A 12,152-nucleotide genomic window follows, 5' to 3' on the forward strand; every position below is an offset into this window, starting at 1 on the left:
TTGGGCGCAAATTGTCAAAATTTTGTGTGGCCACCATTATTTTCCAGCACTGCCTTAACCCTCTTTGGCTTGGAGTTCACCAGAGCTTCACAGGTTGCCACTAGAGTCCTCTTCCACTCCTCCATGATGATATAACAGAGCTGGTGGATGTTAGAGACCTTGCACTCCTCCACCTTCCATTTGAGGATGTCCCTCAGATGCTCAATAGGGTTTAGGTCTGGAGACATGCTTGGCCAGTCCATCGCCTTTACCATCAGCTTCTTTAGCAAGGCAGTGGTTGTGTTAGAGGTGTGTTTGGGGTCGTTATCATGTTGGAATATTGCTCTGCGGCCCCGTCTCCGAAGTTAGGGGGTCATGCTCTGCTTCAGTATGTCACTGTACATGTTAACATTCAAGGTTCCCTTAACCCTCTTAGCGGTATTCCCGAGCGTGGCTCGGAGTTAAATTTCAGAGCCAAAAGCAGTAACCCCGAGCCACATTTTTACTATGTACATGCTATGTGTTTGAAAAATCTTAAATATTGACAACTTTGTGTTAAAAAAAAAAATACATTTTCATTTTCTTTCCACATTTTCAAAAAACTTGTGGAAAAAAATGACATGTTCAAAAGACTCACAATGCCTCATAGAATATACGTTGGGGTGTTTACTTTCCAAAATGGGGTCATTTTGTGGGTAATTCAATTGTCCTGTGGCTCCGGGGCCTTCAAAAGTGTGATAGGTCGTCAGGAAATTACAGTAGCTCACAAAAGTGAGTACATCCCTCACATTTTATTAAATATTTTATTATATCTTTTCATCTGACAACATAGAACAAATGACACTTTGCTACAATGTAAAGTAGTGAGTGTACAGCTTGTATAACAGTGTAAATTTGCTGTCCCTTCAAAATAACTCAACACACAGCCGTTAATATCTAAACCGCTGGCAACATAAGTGAGTACACCCCTAAATGAAATGTATCAAATTGGGCGCAAATTGTCAAAATTTTGTGTGGCCACCATTATTTTCCAGCACTGCCTTAACCCTCTTTGGCTTGGAGTTCACCAGAGCTTCACAGGTTGCCACTAGAGTCCTCTTCCACTCCTCCATGATGATATAACAGAGCTGGTGGATGTTAGAGACCTTGCACTCCTCCACCTTCCATTTGAGGATGTCCCTCAGATGCTCAATAGGGTTTAGGTCTGGAGACATGCTTGGCCAGTCCATCGCCTTTACCATCAGCTTCTTTAGCAAGGCAGTGGTTGTGTTAGAGGTGTGTTTGGGGTCGTTATCATGTTGGAATATTGCTCTGCGGCCCCGTCTCCGAAGTTAGGGGGTCATGCTCTGCTTCAGTATGTCACTGTACATGTTAACATTCAAGGTTCCCTTAACCCTCTTAGCGGTATTCCCGAGCGTGGCTCGGAGTTAAATTTCAGAGCCAAAAGCAGTAACCCCGAGCTACACTCGGGGCACCGCCAGAAGCATCGCTGGATCCTGTAAGCAGGGTTACTTACCTTGTCACCGGGATCCAGCGATGTGTCCCGGCGGTGTCTAGCGGCGGATCTTCCTCCCGATCGTCTCCGTGCCCCGGCTTCCGTCTCCTGCGACGTGACGTTCGCAGGGGGGTGGAACGGGCGGCAAATTCAAATGTAAAAACACACCAAACACACTGATACAATTCAAAATAAAAAATAATCATATTAGCTTGCCCCCCAGTGCCCTGCAGTTTTACTGTACTTTTGATATATATATATATATATCATGTATATATGTATATATATGTGTGTGTGTATGTATATATATATGTAATTCTTCTGAATGAGCAGCCCAAACCAACTGTATACATTTATTATATATATATATATATATATATATATATATATATAATATGTATATATATACAGTAAAACCTTGGATTGCGAGCATAATTCGTTCCGGAAGCATGCTTGTAATCCAAAGCACTCTTATATCAAAGCAAATTTCCCCATAAGAAATAATGGAAACTCAGATGATTCGTTCCACAACCATTTATTCATAAGTCCTTCAGTTTATAGTCCATATAAAAAGATTATAGCATTGCGATAGGTTATATAACCATAAAATGTCCATCCACAAATAGCCACTTCCACAAGGGGATTAGAAGCAAAATCCAGTAGGAGCTACAGAGTATCAAAGAGAAGAAAGGCGCCTCTAAGTGTAGCAATATGGTTCCATTTAATGAAGGTACAACATTTAGCAACTCACATGGTTGATGAATAAAACAGGCACATCTAAGTATGCAGGCATCTGGGGTAAAGCTGTCCACATGGACTATCTTCTGCACCGCCGGCTGCTAGTCTGTAATCCTGACCGGGAAGACCACCCTGCAGTAAAGGGATCTAAAAGCGAGGGGCAGCATGGAAGGGATGACGTAGATGGCGGTGCAGAGGATGGTCTATGTGGACAGCTTTAGCCTGGATGCCTGCATACTTAGATGTGCCTGTTCCAATCATCAACCATGTGAGTTGCTAAATGTTTTACCTTCATTAAATGTAACCATATTGCTACACTTAGAGGCGCCTCTCTTCTCTTTTATACTCAGCTGTGACTTGAAGCTACTTGTATATCAAGACATCGCTTGTAAACCAAGTCAAAATTTATTTGAAAATTTTGCTTGTCTTGCAAAGCGCTCTTAAACCAAGTTACTCTCAAACCAAGGTTTTACTGTATATATATATATATATATATATATATATATATATATATATATATATATATATATATGTATACAGTTGGTTTGGGTTGCTCATTCACAAGAATTACATGCTAAATAATGGTACCGCTTTCAGCACCTAAAATCCAAAGAATCATACCGCCAGGGAGGTTAATGAACTGTAGCTCCACAGTGCCAGCAGCACTCATGCAGCCCTAGACCATGACACTCCCACCGCCATGCTTGACTGTAGGCAAGACACACTTGTCTTTGTACTCCTCACCTGGTTGCCGCCACACACGCTTGACACCATCTGAACCAAATACGTTTATCTTGGTCTCATCAGACCACAGGGCATGGTTCCAGTAATCCATGTCCTTAGTCTGCTTGTCTTCAGCAAACTGTTTGCAGGCTTTCTTGTGCATCATCTTTAGAAGAGGCTTCCTTCTGGGACGACAGCCATGCAGACCAATTTGATGCAGTGGAGCGTATGGTCTGAGCACTGACAGGCTGACCCCCCAGCTTTCAACCTTTGCAGCAATGCTGGCAGCACTCAAACCTCTATTTCCCAAATACAACCTCTGGATATGACACTGAGCATGTGCACTCAACTTCTTTGGTCGACCATGGCGAGGCCTGTTCTGAGTGGAATCTGTCCTGTTAAACCGCTGTATGGTCTTGGCCAACGTGCTGCAGCTAAGTTTCAGTGTCTTGGCAATTTTCTTATAGCCATCTTTATGTAGAGGAACAATTCTTTTTTTTCAGATCCTCAGAGAGTTCTTTGCCATGAGGTGTCATGTTGAACTTCGAGTGACCAGTATAAGAGAGTGAGAACGATAACACCAAATTTAACACACCTGTTCCCCATTCACACCTGAGACCTTGTAACACTAACGAGTCACATGACACCGGGGAGGAAAAACGACTAATTGGACCCAATTTGGACATTTTCACTTAGGGGTGTACTCAATTTTGTTGCTAGCGGTTTAGGCTTTAATGGGTGTGTGTTGAGTTATTTTGAGGGGACAGAAAATTTACACTGTCATACAAGCTGTACACTCACTACTTCACATTGTAGCAAAGTGTAATTTCTTCAGTGTTGTCACTGAAGAAATTACTGTTGTCAAATATATAATAAAATATTTACAAATATGTGAGGGGTGTATTCACTTTTGTGAGATACCGTATATGTGTAATTTACGCTCCTAGAACGCCTGACTGTGCTTCCTGCATGTTGGACCTCTCTATGTGGCCAAGCTGTGTAAAAGTCTAACACATGTGGTTTTGCTATACTCAGGAGGACTACCAGAATGTATTTTGGGGTGTAATTGCAAGAGGACATATACTGTGTGTGAGACATAACTTGTAGTTATGACAATTTTGTGTAAAAAAAACAAACAATAATTTCTTCATTTTTCCAAGAATTGTGGTAAAAAATTACAACTTAAGAAAACTCACCATGCCTCTTACCAAATTCCTTGGACTGTCTACTTCCAAAAAAAGGGGCAATTTGGGGGGTATTTGTACTGTCCTGACATTTCAGGGCCTCAAGAAATTAAATAGGCCGTCAGGTGTGATTAGGTGTGATCAATTTTCAATGATTGGCCCCATAGCTTGTAGACTCTACAACTTCCACACAGACTAAGGCTGGCCATACACTATACAATTTTCTTATTCAATTTCCTTTAGATTTACCTTAAACTATGTAGTGCAAGGGCCTGCATGACTGCATACAAATTGAAAGTGTTTAGGTTTGACCCTATATTACATGGTTTTGGTAAATCTAAAGGAAAGTTGAACAAGAAAATTGTATAGTGTATGGCCAGCCTAAGTAATATCCTCTAATTTGGGCCCAAATTTATGAACAAAAAGTACTTATTTGCAAAATTTTACATTAGAAACTAAAAAAAAAAAGTTTTGTTTTTTTTTTTAGAAATTTTCACTCTATTTTTATTTATTCACTTTACATTGACACCCACAGCAGTTCGCAGATATGTGAACCGCCTGAGATTTAGGTGCGTTGCGGGAACCCACACAGGGATCGCAGGGTTTCCCTCATCGCACTGGTGTGAATCAAGCCTTAATCAATGTGCATCTGCTTTTGATTTTAATTTAATATTACTTTGTCAGACTACACCATTTAAACATTTGTTGTGAAAAGCAAAATAAGCCTCTATCTAGTGGGTAGGAGCCAACATGGCCACCCACTAAGTAAATTTTGATAAGTTCATAAGGAAGTTGCTGAAAATTAAACAGTGTAAGGCCAGCTTAACAGTCAAAGTGTATGGACGTACCAAGCAGTGTTCTTTTCAGGAGCTCACACAGGGAGTAAACCTTGCTGTGTGTTATTAAATGAAAGTTCCAGTACTCAATGCTAATGAGTACTGATGGGGTCAGTTATTATTGGATTTATATTCAGAACTGCACAGAGCGTACCAACATTGTATTTTTAATAATACATTTTTATGGTACATCAGATAATTGTATCTGTAATAGAAAACTGTCATCTGAAGGATTGATAGCTGTGAAAAATGTCTCCAGTATTCTGTCCTTTTTTAGGCAACTTTTTTCTTGTTTAAAGATATAAAAATCTGTGCTAGTGACGCTGAAATGAAAGCATCTGATTGGTGATTGTGGTACACGCTAACAAAAGACACTTTGCCACCTGAGGTCTTTTGTGTGATTGTAATTCATTGTCAAAGCTCTTAGGTCTCTTTTACAAGGGCGACCATGAGGTGGTAAAAACAGGTGGGTGATCCGATTCCAAATTGTTTCTCTGTTTTAAATAATAACTCAGTATGGGCATTTACCAGAAATATACTATAGTTTTTAATTTTAAATTGATACAACCATCAAAAAATGCATGATTCACTGTTTTTTTTTGTCACTTAAAATATGAAATGAAGATTTAGCAGGAAGGTTCTATGCAGACCTTGGATACAAGGGGGCTTGGCTTGCCCAGACTTGTATACTTACTATTTGGCAGCCATGCTCGCCAATGATCAGGAGTCCATAGACTGAATCTATTCGCTCCTGATATGGTTTAGCCTAAGATATATATTGATTTACTAATTTACTTAAAGAGGAGCTCCAGGCTCCTTCAGAAAAAAATTAAAAGTCAGTAGCTACAAATACTGTAGTAGCTGATTTTTAATACTAGGACACTTACCTGTCCAGGAGTCCAGCGGTGTCCTCACCCGAGCCGATTTTTCAATTGGTTATTGGGTGCTGCTAGTGCTGCTGCAATCTCCACTAAGGGAAATCGGCAGTCAAGCCTTGCGGCTTCAAAGCCGGCTCCATACTGTGCATGCGCAAAGCACACCTTTGAATGGGCCGGCAGCGGGGTAAGGAGGAGGGGGACCGAACGTCCGGCTGAGTTTGCCACAGTGAACTCAGCCGGAAGTGAAAATGGGTACCTGTAAAAAAACAGGTACCCGCTCCCCTCCAAAAGGTGCCAAATGTGGCAGCAGAGAAGGGGAGGAGGCAGAAAAGCAGAGCTTCCCGTTTTGGGGGGAGCTCCACTTTAATGGCAGGATCAACATGTATTTGTGGGACTTTGCAAGCAGACCTGTCAATGCAGATGGGCTTATGGTTATTTATTTTTTAATTTTTATTTCTATCAATTTTATTTTAAAGTAGGAGACCATAGTTCCACTTTAACAATAACTATTTTTATTTCTACTCAAAGGTCAACCCTAACGCTTAAAAAAGAGTTTTAAAGTTCATTGACAGCTGACAGACTAGCCAACGGCCAATCTGAGACCTGCAAGCAAGCAGCTGCAAAAACATTAGCATGGTTTGACTGTGGGTGGGGAGCTGATATCCCTCCCTCTGTCCTGGTGACCTCAACTGCGCTGAGACTGTTGAGCTACTGGAGCCCAATAGCTTGGACTTCTTTGATTTTCTCTATGTGAAAAAAGTGTTCACTACAGAACTTTCTGTGGTAATATTGAGAGGCTGGTGGGATCAAAAGATTCAAGAACCAAGCACAATGGGAAGGAAAATAGGTTGTTCACGCTGCAAGAGAATTTTTCCTTAGCTTGGTGAATGAGGTGAAGCTCTGCTGACTTCCATCATCAAGTGAAAGCAAAAATATTTTTTCTTTTTGTTTTCCTTGCATGATTGGGTATTCTTTGCAAAGTGAATTTTTCATCTCTCAGAAATCTGTGAGCTTCTTTGCACTGTCCGCTACTCAAAACTCATGCGGAAGGGCTAAATTCTACTGTTGCGTTGAGAAACATTTTGCACTGTATATCATTCTTTCTTACATTCACTATTTTTTACACCAAAAGCAAACATAAAAATATACAAGTTGAATGACATCAATGTCCACTATTAGTGTCACAGCTCATGTGTAAATTGCAAGTTTATTTTTAAATAATAAAATAGATTATAATGTAAGATTTTTTTTTCTTGGTTTCCGCATAAATCTGTTGAGCAATGCTCAGTAACAGCCTACAATATGTAAGCACTCTGTGCCAGAATGACAACAGATAGTCATAGACATCACCACAGCTGACTTTGTAGATGTTTGTTTGAGTCTGTGTTGTTTTCAGCCCGATACAGAAGACTTAATTGTGCATGCTGCTTGGCAGCTTCTATTGGGACAGCTCTTTTAGTAGAAAGGCAGATAGAAGAGGCGTGTGCTCATTGTAGTGGAAATCGGAAAGTAGGAAATGGACTACCGTGCACCTTCCTGTAATACAACATGCCAAAATACTCTAAGAAAGATAGATGCTTAGCCTATGAAACTGTAGCGCCCTCCTTAACCCTGGATGGTGGTACCCCCAGAGACAGGGGTGGGCCAGCATTTCATCTCAGGGTGTAGAATACTTAGGCAATAGTGGGATGTGAACAGATGGCATGTACCAGTGCACCAGCATGCACTAGTGGCCAAAAACCTCCTACAGGGTTGTGGGCAGGGCTTAAGGTGCCCTAGCGGGGACACTGTAGAACTTCACTCATAATGCATGTTGCACAGGCAGGAGCCATTGTCTTCTGAAATAAACATTAATGGATACTCCAGACTTAGAAGTGAGCAGAGCATTTGCATAGTTAAAACTTTGTAATCCATGGCCACACTTCTTACACTGTTGACATTAAAGCACTTTGGACACAACTGCTAGAGACTACCTTTCCCCATGTATGCAGCATTTGTGAGCTTCCAGGAATACAGGCATTCGTAGCAGAGGCTGGGACGCTTGCCGACCGCCGCAATACAAAGGAGGGAAAGGAGATACAGGAGGGTGCTGCAGATCCCCGGAGAATATCTTCCGAATACCCAAAACGATTTGTACTGCCGAATTGCCTAGTGCCAGGAGAGCACAACAAATAGCTGTTCTCTTCTATATCTTTGTATGTGGGGACTATATGGTCCATCTCAAGTAATATAGGAGCAGGATATTCAAGGAATCGAGGAGAGGTCTGATCCACCCAGTTAAAGGGATCATAGGCGTTGGGGGTCCTTGTGACCTGTTGGAAGCTGGTAAGAGGCCACGTGTGATACACCCCAGCACCTGGAGCACTGTGAATGGGGAAAAAAATCAAAGATTTAAAAAGCACAATCTGGTTGCACGAATTGCCCGGATTTTTCTAGAGTCACTATTTTTGAGCACTTTCTGTTATTATATGTGATTTTATTTATTGGTGGATACACTAGCAGGCACTTTTGTGGATTCATTTATTATAAAAAGTTTTTTATAAAAATCAAGGTTAGCACTTGCACTTTAAATAGATTATGCACCTGTAAGCACCTTCTTTTGCTTGTTGCACTAATTGGATAACAATATATGCACTAATATAAGTCAACACTTATAATTGTAGCACTAGTAAGCACCTTGATATACATGAATCACATCTTGCACTTTATATAAGCACGTATAATTTTATATTGTCATATTATTTAATATTTTTTATATTTATAAAATACATGACATCTTAATATCTACATTCAGCAAAAGATTACCAGCGCCTTTTTACCTATGATATATACCTATTTATTGTTTTAAACAATTAAAGGAGCAGCAGGTTATAATATCTTTTTTTAAAGGGCCAGGCGCCTTCGCCATTTTTTCTGTTGATAATTTTATTTCGGTATTGTGTTTATACCAGTTTATGTTGTCAATAAATGATTTTTATCATGGCCGCACTTGTTCAACAATGTTTTTTTGTCAATTACAATGCTTGGTGTGAAACAAATTTTTATACCGATTTTTAATCGAAAATTAGGGGTGCGCGTTATACATGTGTGCGCGTTATACTCGAATAAATATGGTAGATACTTTTTTCTTCTGCTTATGAGAAATTTATAGCTGAAATTTACTAGGAAACCAATCTCTCCTGGGTGTGTCGGTCTCCTGTGTCTCCCACCGGTCTCAGTGATTCCTCCTGCTGACCTCTATGGCAGGAGCCAGGTGTTTACTTTTTTTTTTTTTTACAGGGAACAGCTTTATTTGCACTTTTAGATCAGTGACAGAGATGTGTTAATAAATGTCTACTTTTTTGCTTCTGTTAGATCTTCTGGTCATCTTTTTACTAAATGGACCCCTTACAAAAGCCATAAGAATCTCTAATAAGAACCCATGTATACTGTCACATACAAGGCTATCTGTGCACTTGTGTTCACTTCAAACATTCCCTTACATGGAGCTTCATTTTTTCTTATGTCCCTTCATATGTTAGTATATGTAGCCCATAATGTGTCTCTGTGGCACTAGTTATGAGAGATTGTGGTGTAAAAGCTGTTAAAAGTTGAAGACCTTTTGTATAAAGGACAGGATATCCTGAGTGAAAAAAAAATTCAGCGCTATTCCTGTGTATTAACCACCTATTACTCAACTCTATATACTATAGGAAGTAGCTAGCACCACTATGCATCAAACCACCTGTACAAAAAACAAGTAATATATATAGTCACCAAAAAAATGCAGCGCTCTCCTTCAATAAGGCTACGTTCACATCTAGGCGTTGCTATTTTATAGGCGTTTTTCTGGCGTTTTTTTATAGGCGTTTTTACAAGCGTTTTCCAGGTGTTTGGAGGAAGGCATTGACATCTAAAAAAAATGCCTGTAATCTACCCAAAAAGAAGCTCATGTACTTTTTGGAGCATCAGGCGTTTTGCTCAAGGCGTCTGAACGCTCAGATGTGAACAGGGGCCATTGAAATGAATAGGATTTGTCTTATTGGGCGTTTTGTGAGCTGATCCTTAGAGTTGAAAAACGCCTCAAAACGCCTACATGTGAACGTAGCCTAAAGTGCATTCAAAACAGAAAACAGTGTAAAAATCAATGTATAATAAATGAATTATTAACGTGGGTCCATCTTTTCTTTTATATATATATATATACAATTCATCATCCTATGTATCGTGCTAGGTATTAATAGCAATGTAAAAAATGAAAATCTAGTCATTGCCAACATTAATATTATATATTTCTGTTGGAGGCTTTTTGGTTTTCATTGTCAGGCGTGGTGTTAGGTATTGAGTATTGCCATGTTGGATAGGGAGCGATTCGTGTTTTTGATCTCCTGCAATCTAAAATGTATTCAGCAAGCCAAAGAAAGGTATTCTTTTCCTGTTACTATGTATGTAATACAGAAATTATCTATTTTACAGATTGATTATTACACCCCGTTCATCTTGTCTCTTCTTTCCTCTACAGCTGACAATAAATGAAGCAGCGGCTCAATGCTGTATAAGGGATAACACCTTGCTCCTGCGGAGGGTGGAATTATTCTCGCTGGCCAGGCAGGCTGCTCGGGAAAGCTCTTACTTAGCATCTCTGAAATGCTCCAGGTAAGTTCACAAATAACATTCTGATTAGAAAAGCCATATGGCACATTACAATGTGGAGAAATTCAAGCTGTCATTTACAGATGGTTCCTGTAATACTTCAGCAGTGCAGAACCTAAGTGGTATTACTTAAATGAGTTTGAAATGATTTATTCTTATAAACAAGAACTGAGGAATGGAAGTGTGAAATTGTAGCTCACAGCAGACAGTAAATCCGTATTCATCTTGCAACTAAAATAAAATAAAAGAGAAGAGGGACGCCAACCCTTAGGGTGCACTTACGTGAAATATATTATAGCGATGCTGCTGCCTCCTTAGGTGTCACGCAACACTCAAAAAATATACACTATATTGTCAAAAGTATTGGAACACCTTTCTTTACATGCACATGAACTGTAATGGCACCCCAGTCTTAGTCTGTAGGGTTCAATGTTGAGTTGGCCCACCCTTTGCAGCTATAACAGCTTCAACTCTTCTGGGAAGGCTGTCCACAAGGTTTAGGAGTGTGTCTATGGGAATGTTTGACTATTCTTCCAGAAGTGCTTTTCTGAGGTCAGGCACTGATGTGCACGAAAAGGCCTGGCTTGCAGTCTCTGCTATAATTCATCCCAAAGGTGTTCTATCAGGTTGAGGTCAGGACTCTGTGCAGACCAGCCAAGTTCCTCGATCCCAAACTCGGCCATTCAGGTCTTTATGAACCTTTCTTTGTGCACTGGTCCAAATCATTTGGTGGTGGTGGTGTGGGGGGGGGGGGGGGGGGATTATGGTGCAGGGTTGCATTTCAGGGGTTGGGCTTGGCCCCTTAGTTTCAGTGAAGGGAACTCCTAAAGCGTCAGCATACCAAGACGTTTTGGACAATTTCATGCTCCCAACTTTGTAGGAACAATTTGGGGGTTGATCCTTCCTGTTCCAACATGACTGTGCACCAGTGCACAAAGTAGGGTCCATAAAGGATATAGATGAGCAAGTTTGGAGTGGAAGAAATCGACTGGTCTGACCTCAATCCAATAGAACACCTTTGGAATGATTTAGAGAGCAGACTGCAAGCCAGGCCTTCTCTCCAACATCAGTGCCTGGCCTCACAAATGCGCTTCTGGAAGAATGGTCAAACATTCCCATAGACACACTCCTAAACCATGTGAACAGCTTTTCTAGAAGAGTTGAAGCTGTTATAGCTGCAAAGGGTGGGCCAACTCAATATTGAACCTTCCGGACTAAGACTGGGATGCCATTAAAGTTCATGTGCGTGTAAAGGCAGGTGTCCCAATACTTTTGACAATATAGTGGATATGTGTACAAAGGTAAAGCGCTTCACCAGAAAAATGTGTGCACTGATGTATCAACATAAATACACAATAATGAACACAAAGTAAACAGTCTGTATATATATAACTGTGCATCAACATCTATTATGCAAATAAAAAGTTCATATAATGTCAATAATCATGTAAATTATCCTCCGACCTCGTGCAAATGGTGATATGAAATGTGTATATTCCTTCTTAAATCTAATGTGTTTGCAATGCAAGCTTAGCAGACAACAATGGCTAAAAATGACCCGATCAGCATGTAGCAAACTTGAGTCTCCAGAAGTATACTGTAGTAAAAGGAACATTCACACTCCAGCAGTACCCAGGGCATTAGAAGCTTCTCTGTAGATGGTGGTAACAAATACCATGCAAAAATA

General features: G+C 40.3%; 1 protein-coding gene across 2 annotated transcripts in view; it reads left to right on the top strand.

The window, feature by feature from the left end:
* Window positions 1-12,152, top strand: part of NAB2 (NGFI-A binding protein 2) — a 95,871-nt gene that overhangs the window by 57,795 nt on the left and 25,924 nt on the right. For both annotated transcript variants that reach the window (XM_082245673.1, XM_082245672.1), the window contains exon 3: window positions 10,335-10,468. In XM_082245673.1, the coding sequence (XP_082101799.1) occupies window positions 10,335-10,468 (134 nt within the window). The remainder of the gene's footprint in view (window positions 1-10,334; window positions 10,469-12,152) is intronic.

The sequence above is a fragment of the Pelophylax lessonae genome, assembly GCF_965119305.1.
Source record: "Pelophylax lessonae genome assembly, chromosome: 2".
In the NCBI taxonomy this organism is placed as follows: Eukaryota; Metazoa; Chordata; class Amphibia; order Anura; family Ranidae; genus Pelophylax; species Pelophylax lessonae.